This window comes from Zosterops lateralis (assembly GCF_965231275.1).
Source record: "Zosterops lateralis genome assembly, chromosome: 2".
NCBI lineage: Eukaryota > Metazoa > Chordata > Aves > Passeriformes > Zosteropidae > Zosterops > Zosterops lateralis.
The window spans coordinates 97,061,561-97,079,818 of record NC_139763.1 but is presented as its reverse complement, the minus strand read 5'-3'; the positions used below and the strand labels follow the sequence as shown (position 1 = coordinate 97,079,818).

Below are 18,258 nucleotides of genomic sequence, written 5' to 3'. Positions count from 1 at the left end.
GCTGTGGCTGTTGCCGTGGTGCTCCCAGGAAGAGAGCTGGTTTTGCCACAGTCCAGTGAATACTGGGATTGGGTCATCTCCGACACGGCACAAGCTGTCAACTGGCACCCTCAGTTACCTTAGCGACAGGCTGGGGACTCCTTCGTGCTGATAAATCTGCATTCTGAGAGTCGGGACAATGCACCTCCCCTGCTTCAAAGGAATGCAATTAGTGAGGGGTTACACCCAGCACTGCCTGAAACAGGGCCACCAGTTCGCTGCACTCTTTGGTAGGGCTGTTTTGGATGTTTGGGCAGGGACTTTTCTTGACTTTTGGTTTTTTGGGTGGTTTTTTTGTTTTGTTTTATTTTGGTGGGGGGGGAGTTGTTGGTCTTTTTTATTATTTTAATATTATTAGGTGAGTTTGGATCCATCTACAAGCCAGCAAGTTCAAAACAGCCCAGCTGCTGCATGGCACAGAGAAGGTTACTGAGTGACTGCTCACATCTTCACCTTATGTTATCAGTGTTCTGCAGGCTGCTCAGGTGCCAATTCCTGCTCAGCAAGCATGAGCCCCATGGGATGGATCCACACAAGGTGGCATTTCAGCCACTGACAGGCACACCACACACAGCGTGCTGTACTAAGTAGTTCAAGGTCTCAGCACACCTCCTGGAAGCACTTCAACATAGCTAAATCACATCGTTTACCATGAATTTCAGGATTCTTGAACATCCTTAGGAAAAAAGCCAAACCAACAAGGACGACAACAACAACAAAAAGGCTCTGTGCATGAAAAAACATGACTACCAAGAGCTTACAGCTTCAAGCTAATCCCAGCTACTATTTACCTTGATGATTGTTCAGATCAGTCAGTTTGTTCTCACAAGCCTCAGACGCTGAACACCAGCAGACACCTGGGAGTGACAAAATGCAGCTTGTTTGGCACCCAGCCCTCAGGAGACTGAGGCCATCCTGACGGATTTGCTCCCATGAAACACAGAAGGAAACTTGCATTGTGTGAGGAAAGAAGTTTATGCAGTCTCTCACAAGCTCCAGGATTATTTACTGACCATGGAAGTAAGAAGATAAATATAACTTTTGCTCTCTCAGTTGCATGGAAGGTATTCCATAGTATGTCTGCTCTTCTGCCTAGCAATTTCCTAAATGATACTGAAGTACAAGGAAATTCTGGGTATGAACATCTACTTGAGACAAAGATTGCAAAGAAGTGGTGGCAGGTTAACTAAAAAAAGGAACAGGTCTCTGAGTCATTCTCTCATCTGAAGTTCTGTTTTGCTGTGTTCCTATACAAGTGATCGATATTCCTATAGGATATTGATAATCCTATAGGACTGATAGATGAACCAGCTACCGAGGAGCACGAGAAAATAGCTATTCACTGTGGATTACCACTATCTTAAAGGGATTTATTTAGACAAACATAACCACATGTGATGAAAATAAGTGAAAAGTTTGTCTTGCCTAGTTCCAGTAATGCCCAAATTGATTTTGGAAGTCCTGAAAGTCAGTTTTGAAAGTGTGCTTTGTTTTAAATAAACCAAATATTTCTGCTATGGAAGAAAAATAATGTATACATTTTTATGTTAAGTTTATAACAAGGCTTTTAAAAGAAAACAGTTACAGGTATTCAACTGCATCAGACTTCAAAAGAAAAAAGGATTACACATACAATACAAAAATACAAAAAAATATTTTTAGAACTTACAAACTCAAAAGTCTAAGTGGTCAGAGCTTTCCTAAAATAATAATAATAATAATAATAAAAAAATACATTTCAAGATGCACTTTCCTTTCTGTACTTGAAAGTTCAACTTTAGCAAGAAGACAGTTTTAGAGGCAGGATGAAAGCAATTAATGTATTGAATGCTACAACCATTTCCCAGCTGAAATTAATTTAGTAGTTGACACTATCAGGTATTTGAGTTTTAAAAGAACCTTACTTTTGGTTGGGGTAGGGGAGGTGGTGTTGATAATGTTCTATTTAACCTATAGTTAAATGTATAGTAAAATGTTTTACAAATATGCAATCTAAATTAGATTGAGTTTTAGATGATCATTACTAGCACTGAAATCCTTCAGCACTCTCCTGCAGTATGGAAGCTAAGAAATAAACTGACCAGATTCATGTCACTGCTGAAAATCACTGCAAAAGGAAGACAGGCAGGAAAAGGTCAAGTTTTATTTCTGAAGTTGACATTTGTTAGAAATATCAGGACTGCAGATACAGCATTCTTTGACCTGATAGTGTCCACTGAGGTCATAGGCATCAAGGCATTTTGTCTTAAATGACAAGACAGGGAAAGTGCATCTTAGATTTTTCATACTTAAGCAGTGAGTTACCGATTTTTGGTGTGGCTTTTATTCCTTCTAGGCATAGTAAAGAAAAATATTTCAACCAAAAGTGAAGCTTAATGTACATTAGCTTGTATTTTTGGTGGTGGCTTTTGTGTACCACTAGGAAATGCTAACAAGCACTACTCAAGGCTAATGTCTTAAAAGGAGCACACTGAAAATACTGATTTACCTTTGTAGTGACTATTCTTTACAGACTGTATCTAATATACAGACAAGGCCCATTTCCTTAGGACAGAACAGGCCACTGAAGGTTACACATCCTACATGAAGTTTTAAACAAAATCAGAGCTAAGTTACCAGAGCCACTCAGAGCAACATAATTCCTAGTTTGCAGAGACTTAACAAAAGGTGACTGCAGGGAGAAAAAAAAAAATCCAGGTTCTTATTATTTCCTGTGTAAGATTATATTCAAATTAATAGTCCAGTAACACTTCTAGCACAAGACATTGCTCACTCTCTTTAGCAGAATTCCTAGGAGTCAACTGTTTCTCCTGTTATGAAGAGGGAGCCAGAAGTGAGAATGCAAGAGCATTCAATTTAACCTGATTAAAGAGACAGTAACCTTTTTCATCCACCTTATTTAATCACTAACAAAAAAAATTATCTTAAAAAGGTACCACTCCAATTTCTTTATTATCTGTAACCTTTTGAAACTAATCACATGAACTACAAAATTAGCAAATGCCTTGAAATCTGTATACAAAACATAAATTACCTCTAATTTCAAACTCATTTATTAGTGTACCACTCAAAGTCTTAAAAAAGTGGCTCCAAAGATAGTCTCATACCATTCTTAAAAAAGGAAACTGTTCCTTTAATGTTACACCCTCCCCTCCCCCCAAAACACCCAACTTGTAATCCACATCATTTAGTTATTCTCTTGGTCATGGACATTTCCAAGATGAGATTTTATATTTCGTTCCCATAGCTTCTGGTTGTCAGAAAATCCATGCTTTCCTTTGTTGAATGAATTTGGTCCTGCTGAGGTTGGTGTATCCCTGTGAAAAGTAAAGCAAGAGCAGCTGAGCCATGTGATGCTGAAAATGCCAATTTCAAGCCCAGTCTGCCCCAGAAACTACCACACATTTCCTTGTGTTACATCAGGAGCCCTCACTGCTCGCAGCTGTAAGCTGGGCACAGAACTGATCTGAACACAGTGTGCCAAAACAGAGCCATGAGATGGGGCAGGAGCAGGGGCAGTAACTGCTGCCAGCTACAAAGGTTAAGAAACTGAGGATCCAAGTTTGCTACTGGAGAAAAAAGAAAAACCACCAAAGTAGCGAATTTCCACAGTGCCTGACTTCAAAAGCAGTCTATCATGATGATCACCTCTAAAATGCAAATTCTCAAAATTCATCCCTAACTTAAGTGAAGCCTCCTCTGAAAAGGTCCCTACTTATTTTAGGACTGGTCCCCTACCGTCTCAAATCTGTGGCAAGCAGAAGAATTGCATTATTTATTATAAAGTAAAGAAACAATTCTTTTGTCTTTCTGAGAGATGATTCTTATCTTCCCCTTGCACATGAGTTTAAAAACGTGACCAGACTACCTACTTCAAGGCAATTTATAAAAGGGAGAACCAGAAATATATGAAGTAGAGATAAGCAGGAATTCCTACCTATTACATTTACAAGAAAAAAATGAGCTGCTATTTAATGCAGACTTAATTTCTTCCTCAAAAAAAAGTAAATAAGATTCAAAGTTCAAATGCAAATGTACTACTTTTAACCTGCAGATGACACATTTGAAAATCCTGTTTCTGGAGAAATGCTTCTTTAACCTTTTCTACCTCCTGTACTCTCAAACCATGCTCAGGATGTGCCCTGAGCTGGGGAGGCGTTTCACAGTCACCCTTGTCCAAAGCACAGGGCCCAGGTGGAGCTGCCCTACCTTCCGATGTTCTTCATGCGCATCTTGGCCTCGGGGGGCATCTCCTCGGGCTCGCTCTGCGGGGACAAAGCGCGTCAGGGCGGGTCAGGGCCCGGCACTTTGGTGCCCGACAGGACAAGGCTGCCCCAAAGTCACCTTGGACACAGTGCAGGCCCCACACCCTCACACAACAAAATACCAATTCCTTCCCTCAGCTCCATCTAACAAGGAGCAGCAACAGGACAATGAAATATTTAGCAAACCAGAAGCACAACCTTCTTTTGCCTCCCCCTAATCAAGCCTAGAGAAAGCAAGTATTAATTTAAATTATGTTGATCGTCTTACTTTCAGGGAGAAGTTCACAACATTTTAATGATTTCTTGAACCAACATCGAGCTATTGTACATTCTTAATCAGAGTCAAAAAAGATGCTTCTAGGTTGAAAATTCCTGACATTTATGTTAAGAACCATAAATAACCCACTCTCTCTGCCTACCACATCAATGGTATTTTGTGTTGATCACTGGTTTATTACTCACATCTTCATCTTCGTTGAAAGCTGCTGCTACAGAAAGGGTTTTTGGAGCCAGAGTTGGAACAGGCTCTTTAGGCTTCTGGAAAAGACAAAATGCACAAATAACGTAAGTCTACTAACTCAAGAAAGCTACCCTTGGCTTTTTAAGTATTTTGGTAAAATTAAGTCAAACATCTTCACTGAAATGGGCAACCAGGGGGAAAATTTTTTGTCTGAATCAAGCACATAAAGGACTGTGTAATGAAAAAAGGAAAATGACTGCTCATTTATGTGTGATCACTCTGAGCACCAAGCTGAGCCCTCTCATATTACAACTCCCCACATGCAGGTCTTAACTTTCTAGCACACTGCAGGGGTACTCAGCCACTGGTGCATGACATTAACAATTAAAACAGAACCTGAATAACTTGTGGTATTCAAAATTTTACTGTGTCACTACTTCCGTTATTCTTTTGGGATATTCTTATCCATCAATGTCAGAAAAAAATGAATATGTTTATTTTCTTCTATTTTAACAACACGACAGCTTTCTGGCTTAAACAATTCAATGCTTTTAAACTACAATCAGGATCTATCACACAGTCTGATTAATATAAAGTTCCTTTAAAGACTATTTCTTTTATTTCCAATCTTTTATTCCTCTATTTAAAGTGTAGGAAGCTGTCAAACTCACAACTGTTACGTGCAATACAACAGTGGTACCAAAAGTTACTTCAACACCACAGAGAAAAAACCAAGTGGCTACTCTAGTACTGTAACAGATGTACTCACATGTACTACAGCACTAACAGATGGCTACTACAGTACTAATCAATCCTGTGCAGTGTTTTCTCCATCCTGCCTTTACTGGCAATTCTTTAATACACTCTCCTAGAAGCTGGTGCTGCAGCAGAGCCCTTATGCAACTGCCTACAGCTGTTCTTTACTGACACTGCACAACATATAAACACTACACCATTATTAAAACATGTACTGGGGGAGTAGAAATGACTGAAAAGAAACAGGGTAAATTTCAGCACTGTCCCATCTGGTGCACTGTCAGTCACCCACTAAATTCAGTGAACCAGAAATCCTGAGCCAAATGTGCTGCCACTTTGGACATGAGAAACTGAAGCACGCTAGAAGCTCAAAGGAGGCCTTGTCTATTTTTCTGAAGTCTGGGCTGACCTGACTGCATTTATAGCCTAGAATGCTGCCAGCCTTCCATCTCAAAATAACAGAGCACCCATTTAATCCTTTGCAGGTCTCTAAAATGCTGGCTGGCACTGCAGGTGCAAGGCTTTCACGATTAGAGTTTGAATTTGGTGCAGACAGATACTCATAACATAACCACCACAGTGAGAGGTGGGAAATGTAAACCAACTCTGTTTAACAGAGAGGCAGCCCCTGGCTTGTCCTTGGCCCAGCCAGTGGAGAACTGCTCTGGAAGTACAGAGAGCCATCACATTCCCACCTGAACAAGCAAGCACAAGGATATCTTCTGCTGGACAATCGAGGGGATCAGAATTTTTAGAAACCCATGTAACAAAGCCCCATCTCTTGCATGGAGCACAAGTAAATCATACTGACCTTGCAAAGAACAGGCAAAGTCATGGAAATACGCTACAGTTCCCCAGGCTAAATAAGATCTTTGGAGTGGAAGACAACCTGTTAAGGACCTAGATGCTTTCTTCTAGCTTTAAGCATCCTATGCAATGAAGCTCCCAGCATGCATTTCAAAGTAGCCTGAACAGCTTACCAAGTCTGCTCATTTCCCTCAGGAAATTACTGCAGACTTATCAAATCTCATTACAAAATTATTCTGTATGTTCAAATATCTACAGTTCATTTCAATCAAGTCTTATGATTCCTGAGACTGCTGACCTGTTATTAATCACCTTGAAGTACTTACACATGCACCAGTAGCTGGCCCTGCAATGCCTGCTTAAACTTTACCCACGTTACCCTCTTGGGAATTCAAGGTTTCCTTCTGCAAGGAAGCCTCCCCAAAGTCCTTCCCTTTTCCCTCAGTTTCCCTAAAATTAAAAGCCCCCAGTAAACTTACATTTGCTCCCAGTTTGATGGATATTGCAGACGCCTTCTTTGTTGTCTGACTGCCTATGGAAAATCCAAACTTGGACATTTTGGCAGGAGCAGGCTTTGTGGTGAAGTCTTCAGCTTCTTCATTAGCCGCCCGTTTCTCTGCGCTGCGACTCGAACTTTCTCCTCCATTACTGGAAGAAACAGTCTTAGTTTTCACAGGTTTTTCTGCCTCTTCTTCAGGTCCTGGTGAAGTCGAAACAACTTACCAAGATGAGCTACTTTTACTGAGCAGATTGATGGGAGCAGCAACCTCAAAAAGCATTATACTTTGGGTGCAATAGGTAAGATGCTTTTAGTGACAGCAGTTTCCACCAATGTATATTTAGTGGACAGCAAAACACAGAGAGGAGAAGAAACTGCAAGCACTTCACTACTTGTAAAGAACTTCTTGTATGAGCCAGGAAAACAATCTTGAAGCACCATCTCTTTATTTAGTATGGAAGTCAAAGTTCATGTAGTAAATTAAATGTAGATGACTAAATCTTTTTACATTTTTAAGTTGCCACAGCTAAGCTTTCATAATTGGAATCTCAATTCCAAATCTAGATAATCTAAGTTAAAATGAATTCTATTAAATTCCTACAAAATCATGTCCATGCCAGTCTCTAGGCTTGTCTGGCCCAACTCTAAAACCATGGGAGTGCCTACAGTGAGGTCGGCTGTCTCAATCATGTTTCAAGTCACTGCTTGTCCGCATCTCATCTGTAATAAATCTGCCAAGCTCTGCTTGAGGAAGGAATCAGCACTAAAAAAACATATACATACAGATTTCATCTTTTCTGGTTTTGTATAGTCATGGAAAACAGCAGCTGAACAGTAATCCACTGAGAAAAAAACACCCAAGTAACACTTCCACTCCTATAAAATCAGCTTCTTCAGCTACACCAAGAGACAAAGGTGTCCTTGGAAAACTCGGACTGAACAGAGTAAATGCTTCAGCAAAAAGACACTTCCCTGCTGCTGAAACAAGCAAACACTGCAGTAGCAGAAGGGGGGAAAAACCAACACACATTAAGGAATGGCCAGGGAAGTGCTCACAGCAGCAGTTTAAAACAACTGGAGCTAGCACAGGCTCCTCATCCCATCCAAAGGAGAACAGCACCTTCCATGCCCAGCCAATTCCGACCATGGGGGGATAAAGCTCCTTGCACTGCTAATGCAAAAAGCTGCTACCTAAGATGGAGCAATGGGAGAGAAGGAAGTCTGAACTGGGGGGCAACAAGATTGTAGCTCTGAGGAAAAAAAAAAAAAAAGAAGCAAACAACATCAGGAAAGAGAAAAACTAGGGACTCAATCTATCTATATATTTGTCTGCTATTTCCTAAATCATAAGCAGCAGAATGTACCACTTCTACCCCACTCTTCCAGGTATCAAGATAATAAGTGATTGAAACAAAAATGGATTTATCATTCACCTTCAGAAATATGGCAGATCACAAAAAAAGAATTGTAACTTTAATCAGTCTCACTGTATTTAAAAAATGGTACTAGAAATTTGATCCAGAAAATATAGATCTAAAAATGAAAAACAAAGGAGGAAAGAGAATCAATCAAAATTCCCATATATGACCTTGGGCACTGGTAGCTGCCTTAGCACAGTTTACCACCAGAGTCTGCAGAGACACTGAGAGCATCCCTACAGCCAGCCCATGGAATCACACCAAACAGACTGTTCCAAGCCCAGCCAGGGACACCAGGGACTGGGATCCAAGGGGAGGCAGAAGATTCACTGGCCTTAAAAGGGCTGGAACCACAGGGCTAAGTCTTCTTTTTCATAACATACAAAACCCATGGCAGCCCAAAATTCAGGGCACAGGGAACCCGTCCAGGTTCCTAGACTAGTGCTCGCTTGAGGGTTACTACACTCCTTACAGTTTCCTTCTTTTCAGGGCAAATTCTCAAATACTGCTAAGCACAAGGTGAAGCCTAAAACAGGCTGCCCACACCTGCTTTCTCACCAAACCCTAAAGGGCATCTCCCTCAGCATTAGCTCCTCTCAGCACTGCATTCTGAGTGTTATTTCTGCTGGGCCTGACAAAGGATGAAGTCCAGGCTGCTGAAACAAACACTCCTGCAGAGAGAGAGCTGTAAGGGGCACGGGACAACTGGGGAAGGTGGGGAGGGAGCTGCTGTGCTGTTGGATTTCTGCAGGAAACAGAACTGCAGACACATTAACCATGAACAGGTCTCTACCATCTCCCATGCCAGTCCATATACATACATATATATATATATATTCCAAGATATCCAGGCTGCTTTATTATTTCCTGGAGGTCATACCTCACCTACAGAAAGCACCAGTGCTATTCCCAAACTGGACTGGCCAGTGCCCTTTTCATGGACTTCAGACATAAGAAGTTGTCCTACCTCACAGCTCAGTGCTACTGGTGGGCACCAACAACCCACACCAGTGGACAAATCCCACAGTGCAGGTGGCTGGAGGGACAGGAGGGACAGTGCCAGCTGCATTCCAGGGCCTGTTGTCCCTGGGATGTGACCACTGGGAACAAACCAGCCACAACTAAGTTCATCTGAAGTTAAACCCCATTATCTTGGCAAAAAACTGCAAATTGCTTTCAGAAATCCTCATGGAACAGCTGTTTTTCCTCAGGGCCAAGGTGCCTCACCTCATTCAGATCACGTTTCAGCACAGAAAACAGAGAACAAGACAGAAGGAATTACTGATGCTGCCCAGTCACTGCATTGCTAATACAAAAAAAACACCCAATACCATCACCAAAAATTAAAAACCAAAAAGCCACCAAAGCCCAACAGAGAACCAAGAAACTACCTAAAATCAGTCCTGTTCAAATGTCAGCGATTATCAGAAACAACATACACTGCTGAGACTATCCTGAATGGTTTACAAGCCTGATTTAAATTTTCAACAGATCTAAGAAATGCCCTCTCCCTACATATATACTGAAACCAACAAAACACCCCACCAAAATCCAACTAAAACAAACAAACAAACAAAAAAATACACCAAGAAAAAAAAGCTTTGTCTTTGCAAAGATACTGTCCTCTCAACTTGAAGGTAAGGGGAGAATGAAGAAAAGAAACATACAATTGAAATTTTCGAACCAAAGACTGCAGAAATGGCAGGAATGTCCAATCATAATAAAAATACTGTAAGACCAAACAGCAAACGTACAGATTGTTGCCAAGCAAAAAATTCCAAGTGCTTAAAACAGCAATTAAAGAATATTCACTGTACCCATTTACAAAAAAGGTACCATAACTGTTCAAAGTTAATCTTTAAGGCTCTGTCTTCTTCCTTGCAGACAGCAACAGCCGTATTTCTCTCAGAACACGACGTAAGCACTCCGTGTATTTTTACGAGAGAGAAATAGCGCATTCGCACGGACAAGGAGGAGCCGGTGCATTTTTACAAAGGCGCCCGTAAAGCTGAGCACGGAAGGCCCGGCTCAGCCTCTCCCCCAGCGCAGCCCCCTCAGGCCCGGGCCGGCCGCTCTCCCCGCAGGGCCGGGCAACTCCCGGCCGGGTGAGGCACACCTGGACCCCTCCCCACCCCCGCTGGACCATCCGGGACCCCGCTCCCACCCCACGGCTCCGCGGCGAGAGGCGCTACATGTTCACCTCCTGCGGGCTGCGGCCGCTTCGCCTTCTCCCCCTGGGCTCTGCCGTCCGCCATTTTCCCCGCCTCCTCCGCCGCCGCCGCCTCGCGCGCCGCGCACGCGCGCGCCGCCCGGGCCCGCCCCCGCCCCCGCGAGACCCCGCGCGCGACCGGCCAGGCCGGCCCCGCCCCTGCGGCGCGCGGGGATGGCGCGCGGGGATGGCGCGCCGGGGGCAGCGCCGGGAACGGCGGGAGCGCGCCGGGAACAGCGGGAGCGCGCCGAGCGGCGCCGATCTGACTCTCGCCCGGAGCCGCTGAGCACGTGGGCACGGCTTCCATCCCCTCCCCGGGGAACCAAAAGCGCCCCCGGGCACCGCACCCGGAGCCTCTGCGAAGGAACCACGTGCGCTGCCGGGCCCCCCTCAGGGCGCGTGGTTTAACCATCACCTTCCGTGATTCACAGGCATCGTTATTACCTCATTGCCTCCCCGGTGTGTATAAATACCTAAAGTGTGTGGAGGTGGTGCGCCAAGAGGGATCTCGGTGGTGCCAGGCAATGGGACAAGAAGCGATGGGCAGAAACTGATGCACGGAAGCTCCACCTGAGCATGAGGAAGACATTCTTTACCCGGCAGTGACTGAGCACTGGAACGGGTTGCTCGGAGGGGGTGTGGAGTCTCCCTCACTAGAGGTATCCAACAACTATCCAAATGCAACCCTGTGCCATGTGCTCTGGGATGACTCTGCTTGATTCCAGAGGTTGGACCAGATGATCCACTGTGGCCCTTTCCAACCTACTGAGTCTGTGATTGTGTAACACGAGTTGAAGTGAGCAGTGACACCACCTTCCCCTACCCCAGTGTGCAAGCCAGTTCGCAGGTCAGAAGAGGCTGTTTGTACGGAGGAAGAGCAAATGACAGAAGGGACGTGGCACCCAGCCCATGGCACAGGGCTGGCACTAGATAAGACCCCTTCCAGCCCAAACCATTTCACAGTTCTATGACTATGATCAGCAGCCGGTAGCTCCATTGTTGTTTCTTCCTTTGAGGAAAGAGAGTCTGCCTGAGGCACACACACTCACTCACACAGCCACTCCTTGCACTTCAGGGCTTCCCAGAGAGCTGAAGGCAGACCTCAAGCTGGAACACCACCCATGGGTAAAGCTTTGTGTACTTCCCAACCATACACAGCCAAAAGGAACCAGGTCTTTCCCCACACCAGAGGTTTATCTGTGCCTGGAGGCCCCTGCACCTCACAGCAGGCAGTGAAGGGCAGTATTTGGGTAGTGAATCTTCTGCTTTCCACCCCCACCTTCCAACAGCATGGAGGAAGAAGTCACCAGGGAGTGGGTCACCACCAACTCATCATCTGCCATCACTGACTTTAAGCATCACCCACAAAGAATGAATGTCCTCCTCCTCCTACAGACAGCAGACCTGTACTTAGCTGCCCAGGGCAGCTCTGCAGCCTGAACACAGATTTTCAGAGAGACATCAATATACTTTGAGCTGTGAGAAATATTAAACAGCTCTCTGCTCCTCTAAGTATTTACTAATAGGACTGTTTGCCATCTCAGAAGTTCCAGCACTTTGGGAAATCTGCATTACATGGCCTGAAAACACAGGCACTCTGGGATAAAAGTCTTACATGAAAGTAGGTAAGATTTTTATTTTATTTTATTTTATTTGGCACAGTTAAGAAATTTGCCTTATTCCTTCCAAACAAGGACTTGATTTGTGCCAGATAGAACATCCAAAAATAAATGGTGCAGTTGCCCAAACTCACACAAGGTTTTAACCATTTTAGTTCAGCTATCCAATGTCAATTCATCTGCACACAGAATTCAGGGAGTAATGGGAGAGGTCTCTTCTACTTCATTTTAGTGATCTTTTAGAATACAACTGTAGAGAGCCTCCAAAGCAGTGAGCTCTGAAGACCTTTGCATTCAGTAACAATCACCTTTGTCCAGGCACAGTTCAACTGAAACCGACTGAAAGTCATTGTGTAGTTATTTTTTTTACAACAGATTATCTCATTTGTCTTACATTATTTCAATAATGTGTGAATAAATTTAAACAGCTGGACCACTAAAGTAATTAAACCCAACTCTTAATGATGGTCATTTCAAACATAAGCAACAAAACATGTTCTGAGCTGAACAGAGTTCCAGATGTACCAAGAAGCTGGAGCATTAAAGGACAGAGTTTGTGTGTAAAAAATTCATTCTCCTCCCCATCACTCTATTTTTGCTTTAGTGTGTACTGCTTGGGGTGGTTTCTGGCAAATCGCTTTTCTACTTTTTCCCGCTCCTTTCTCAGTTTAAGTGTGTTGATCAGGTCTAACGTTTTTTTCACTTCCTTTACAGGTTTGTTTACAAAGCCACAGTATTTCCTTTTTGGAACAAATTCCAGAGCCTTCTTCCAGTCGTCAGTATCTTTCAAGGTTAATAAAATTTGCATCATTTGATCCAGTGTGAGATTTTTGGCACCAGTACTCCAAAGCAAATACTTCTCCAGTGGAAGGGCTGCAGTCTCCAGTCCCAATCGCTTTGCCCGTGCTAAAGAGACTCCTGTTTTTATGCTCTTGTCAACCAATGACCCAACAATATAGATCTTGTCGTGATCGAATTTCTTCATTACTTTGGGAGAATCAGCTGTCAAATAGATGAGTTTATCCTTTGGAAAGATTTCTGTGTAGCACTGGTCTGTCACTGTGATAAGCAGCCTGCCCCATGCCTCTCTATAATGCTTGATAAATTCCCTGTGATAGAGGCTATCCTCTTTGAAGTTACAGAAGTGGATGTGGAATGGATCCACAGTTCTCCGATTGCAGCTTTCACCCATTACTATCTGTTTCACTGTATTTGTGACTTCTCGGACAGACATTTCTTTTTCATAAGACATGTCAAATACCAGAGGCTGGCCAAAGATCATGGACTGAGCAGCCCTCCAATGGTATGCTTTCTCCATAGTGCTGGATGGCAAAAATAAAAATGAACTCTTTTTGGTCTCATCTGTATCTGAAGCTTGATCTTGTTCTTCTAGCCTCCGTTCCCTTTTCTCATCCATCTTTCTTTTGTGACTTTTCTTGTGAAGTTCTCTGAGATGCAAATACTTTAAGTACTTCTTTTTGGCTGACTTAGAAGGACACTCCATGAAAGTTTTTAGCTGTTCTTCACTAATATTTTCTGGAACTGCTCTGCCAGCTAGCCTCCACATCTCCAAAGTCTCACGTGCAGCAGCCAAACTGGAAGGCTCCTTAGGCTCCGAGACCGTCTCACTGACCTCTTCTTGCAACCCGGATTTCATCACCTTCTTCCATTCATCTAAATCTAGTTTTTCTGAGGGTTCACACGCCTTGTCCTGCTTCAGACAAAGCGATAAACTCAGAGTTCTACTGAGCAGAAACAAATCCTTTTTCATCCCATGCTGTGCAGCAAATGGAAGGACAGAACTTCTTACAATTTTTCTCAGGAGCATATTAGCACACTGCATACTTAGGCATGTGCTGTGTTGCAACACTTATCTGCAAAACACAAATAAGAGGGGAAAAAAGACTTGTCAGAAATCACAAAGAAAACACATGCAGATTTTTATTCTTAGTAACACTGACAGGCTACTTCTTGGGGGATACTAGAAATTGCTCCTTCTACTATGAATTTTTTACTGTTTCCTAAATAAAAACAGCTTAAACCAGCTCTACTTACTGCAATTCAAAATGTAGTCAAACAACCTTCAAGAACTGTCCAAGATCTCTTTAAGTTATCTGTATCACATGACGAGCCTTCACAACCAAAGTCAGTAAAATGCTGCATGGAAATCAGACGTATTTTTATATAATTTATCTATCCTGTGAAAACAGAAAGAAGAGATGGAAGAATAACAACTAGTATAGGAAAAGACTTTTTTTTTTTTTTTTTTTGCTCAATTGTCTCTGAAGCTGACTAGGCACATAAAGCTGAGGACATAACCCTCCCCAATCCCATTAATTTTATGCATGTTTGTATTTAAATATGAAAGGAAAACATCCAAGAACATTTAAAGGTTTCCTTGGCCTATGCACACTAATGAACTAAGCATCAGTGAAGTTTCAGTGCCTGAGGAAGCATGACTTGGACAAAACTAGAATTAATTCCTAATTTTTAAGTCAAAATTCATAATCTTCCTAATAAACTGAAAATAATGTGTTATATAGAACAAGAAGTTAAATCCAATATTGGGTTTGTAAATATCTACCTGCTCAGACAAGAGGCACAGAAGCAGCACTGTATTATTTAGAAATGCTATACAACCTGGCATGTGTCTTACTATACATTTGTTCAAATTGGTGGCTGACCTCTCATGTTCAATTGTTTTTAAGATAAAAGAAAGAAGAACAACCAAGCAACCTAACAATGTGAAAATTTGCTAAGTGTTACAACATTAGTAGGCCTAATTTTACATTGAAGCATTAAACCTACTGGCAAAAGTACTAATCAAAGAAGCGTGGAGAAATCAAGGGATCAGTTCCTCAATTAACTTACATTACTGGGCCTCCAATTAAGTCAATATTAAACACTAGATTTACACCATCAGAATACTTGATGACAGCTTTTGATAGAGCCAAGTTACCTTCCAGTGTGTCATTCATGCTAACATCATTACTGCAAGAATTAATCTCAGCCTCTTTGAAGCACCTAGATTTGTAGCACTGAAAGTATTTTTTTTTTTTTTTAGCATAACTTCTGCAACTCATCTCAGTAACAGAAAGGCTCTTCACTGATATTTCAGAGACTGAACAACTTGTTTTACTTCTCCAGCACAGCTGCCCACTCAGAATCACAGAGTGAGTAAGGCTGGAAAGGGCCACAATGGATCATCTGGTCCAAGCCCTCTGCTCAAGCAGGGTTATCCCAGAGCACATGGCACAGGCCTGGAATACCCCCAGTAAGGGAGACTGCACAACCTCTCTGGGCAACCTGTTCAGTGCACGGTCCCCTGCAGAGGAAAGTTCTTCCTCATGTTCAGGTGGAATTTCCGTGCATCAGTCTCTGCCCGCTGCTCTTCTCCCACTGCTCAGCACCACGGGGCAGAGCCTGGATCCGCACTCCTGGCTCCTTTTAGACACTCGCTGATGAGGTCGGCTGCAGGGGTTTACAACTTTTAAAGCAGCCCAGGAGTACCCGAGCGGCTGAGCCCACACCCCACATTCCCCGTGTGCGCCCCGGCCCTCCCGGGGACCCCGGCCCGCCGGCACCGGCCTCCGGGACACCGCGCTCCGGGAGGGAGAAGCACCTTCCCGATGTCCGGCCGCGCTGCCGCCCGCCGGGGCTCGGTCTGGCCGGGCAGGGCAGGGCAGGGCAGGGCAGGGCGGACCCGAGCCCCCCGCGGTCACCCCGGCCCGGCCGCGCCGCCACCGCCGCTCACCTCGTGTAGCCGCTGCGCCTGCGCGGGGCGGGCCCGCGGTGCGCCCCTGCTCCGTCCCCGGCGCTCCGCGGCCGCAGCGCCGGCGTTCCGGGCTGGGACCTGCGGCGGGCGGCGAGCCGAGCTCTCCGGTATTCCATTCCATTCCATTCCATTCCATTCCCTGGAGCCCCCGGGCACGGAGGGGCTGCCGGTGGGTGCTGCCCCGGCCCTGCCGCCCGCCAGGGTCTGGCCCCGCCGCCGCGCTGGGCTGGGCGAGAGGCAAACAGCTGGGCCGAGGGGTTCGCCAGCCCGGCCTGGTCATCTGTGGTGTCTCTTTATCTCCGCTTCCCTCTCCTCCTCTCTCCCTCTCTTCCTTCCCCTCCTTTTCTCCTTTTAAAAAATTAATAGCACAGAGAAGTTTAACTTCTTTTTGGCCCGCAGGTTGCTGTTGTTTGATGGTGCGTTGTTTTGTTATTTTTTTTTTTCCCTAATTATCATCTAGGGGTTTTAGTGGACACCGTGATCTGTCGCGATGAGTTTCCTGCTGCCCAAACTGACCTGTAAGAGGGAAGTGGACCAGGCAATAAAAAGCGTGGCTGAGAAGGTTTTGGTTCTCCGTTTTGGAAGAGATGATGATGCTGTTTGTCTGCAGCTCGATGATATTGTAAGACAAATTTTTTTTTTTTCTTTTTTTTTAACGGACTGTACAAGTGTGTAGAGTTATGGTGCATAGAAGAGAATGTTTCTTTTGCTAAGATGGGGGACTCATGAAAAGCTTGGTGACAAATACACAATTAAATTATTTTTATAAAAAGGTTTGAAAAGTAAGCATCTGTGTTACTATTGTAGTGGCTAAAGAAAGTTCTTGAGGTAGACAAGATGTGATATTCTATACCTGTTTAAGCTGGTAACACATAAGAGAAACAGGCTTTATAAAGCTTGCCACCCTCTTTTCATCCTGTCTCAGTCTAATTGTCATCTGCCTTTCTCACTCTTTCCAGCTTGCAAAAACAGCTCACGACCTAAGTAAAATGGCAGTCATTTACCTGGTGGATGTGAACAATGTCCCAGTGTACACCCAGTACTTTGACATCAGTTATATTCCATCTACTGTATTTTTCTTCAATGGACAACACATGAAGGTTGATTATGGGTAAGTCATCCTACCATTGTCTATTATGTCTTTAAGAGTTATCAGTCTTTTTCTATGTTACCGTGTCTGGGGAAGGTAACATTTGAAAATTATAATGTTGTTACCAGCATCTGCATTGAGAATTCTGTAGGAAGCAAGAAGGATGTAAAATAGAAAACTAATTTGAAATATGCTCTGATGCAATATGTCGGTGAAATATGTCTGACTCTGCAAAAAATAGTAAGAAATGGTTAAAATCTTAGACATGACACTGCACCTGTTTGACATTTGTAAGTCACAGCATATTCCTGTGGCACTTGGTTGTGCCATTACAAAGTTACTTTATTCTTTCAGAATTACCAGATCAGAACTCAGTATCTTATTTGGACATCTTTTCCACATTTTTAGGTGGTTTTTCTCTGAATATTTTAATGTTACAATTCTACCTTTGTCTTATGTTTATATTTAGATCTCCAGATCACACCAAATTTGTAGGAAGCTTCAAAACAAAGCAAGACTTTATAGATCTGATTGAAGTGATCTACCGCGGAGCAATGCGGGGAAAGCTCATTGTGAGAAGTCCTATTGATCCCAAAAACATTCCTAAATATGACCTTCTCTACCAAGGAATTTAATGGGTTGACCTGAGATGAGAAGTACACAAATGGAGGATGTTGTAGATCCCTTTTTCCTTGGAGCACTTTTGGCCTCCTCTGACACTGGGACAGTTTGAGCATTTATCCTGAAGGATCATATTGGTCTCCTTCTGAAGACAGATATTCTGTCACCTTGTGCTTCTGTCGTAAATAAAGATACATGTTCATGCACAGAGTTCACACAAGTGACTGTTCTTTGAGTTGTGTGCTGACCAGCCCTTCCAAAACAAGCAGGCTGTGTGCATCCTCAGCTCTGGCATCTCAAGTGCAACCTTCTTCAGGGAACCAAGGCACTCCGTTAGTTGTTGGTTTAGAACCATTTTCATTCAGATGTAATAACAATAAACATGACATTAATAAAAAAAGCTGTGTTTGCTCTCAACTGAATGTGCTTTTCCAATAGAATTTTCCATTTTACCCATTGCTGCATAACAGGACAGAAGTTTCTTCTGAGAGATGATGACTGAAATCTGAAATGGATATAAACACAAAGACAAACTGATGCGCTCTTCTTGATACACATTATTACTGTTCAACAGCTTTTTTGACTGAGATTGTAATATTCTACACTTGTAGGAGAAGGTTTCATCATCCTTCAAAGGTTCCTTTTTGTGGCCATTGAACACTTTTGATTCCCATGGGCTTCAACTGGAAATTAGGAATAA

At 43.5% G+C, this 18,258-nt stretch overlaps 3 protein-coding genes across 4 annotated transcripts; 1 reads left to right on the top strand and 2 right to left on the bottom strand.

Moving 5' to 3' along the window:
• Positions 1-1,408: 1,408 nt before the first annotated feature.
• PCNP (PEST proteolytic signal containing nuclear protein) lies at positions 1,409-10,518 on the bottom strand. The gene is made up of 5 exons (XM_083885190.1): positions 10,445-10,518; positions 6,807-7,027; positions 4,767-4,841; positions 4,249-4,304; positions 1,409-3,356 (listed from the first exon to the last, which is right to left on the bottom strand). The coding sequence occupies exons 1-5, from the start codon at positions 10,497-10,499 to the stop codon at positions 3,227-3,229; spliced, it is 537 nt and encodes a 178-aa protein (XP_083741316.1). The 5' UTR covers positions 10,500-10,518; the 3' UTR covers positions 1,409-3,226.
• Positions 10,519-12,208: 1,690 nt separating this feature from the next.
• On the bottom strand, positions 12,209-15,779 carry TRMT10C (tRNA methyltransferase 10C, mitochondrial RNase P subunit). Its single transcript, XM_083855827.1, has 3 exons — positions 15,695-15,779; positions 14,128-14,270; positions 12,209-13,946 (listed from the first exon to the last, which is right to left on the bottom strand). The coding sequence occupies exon 3, from the start codon at positions 13,913-13,915 to the stop codon at positions 12,662-12,664; it is 1,254 nt and encodes a 417-aa protein (XP_083711953.1). The 5' UTR covers positions 13,916-13,946; positions 14,128-14,270; positions 15,695-15,779; the 3' UTR covers positions 12,209-12,661.
• Positions 15,780-15,878: 99 nt separating this feature from the next.
• Positions 15,879-17,764, top strand: TXNL4B (thioredoxin like 4B). 2 transcript variants are annotated; one of them, XM_083855157.1, is made up of 4 exons: positions 15,879-15,954; positions 16,308-16,469; positions 16,807-16,958; positions 17,407-17,764. In XM_083855157.1, the coding sequence occupies exons 2-4, from the start codon at positions 16,338-16,340 to the stop codon at positions 17,570-17,572; spliced, it is 450 nt and encodes a 149-aa protein (XP_083711283.1). In that variant the 5' UTR covers positions 15,879-15,954; positions 16,308-16,337; the 3' UTR covers positions 17,573-17,764. The 2 variants fall into 2 exon arrangements, with proteins under 2 accessions (XP_083711283.1, XP_083711282.1); XM_083855156.1 differs by having other exon boundaries at positions 15,906-16,016.
• Positions 17,765-18,258: the final 494 nt, after the last annotated feature.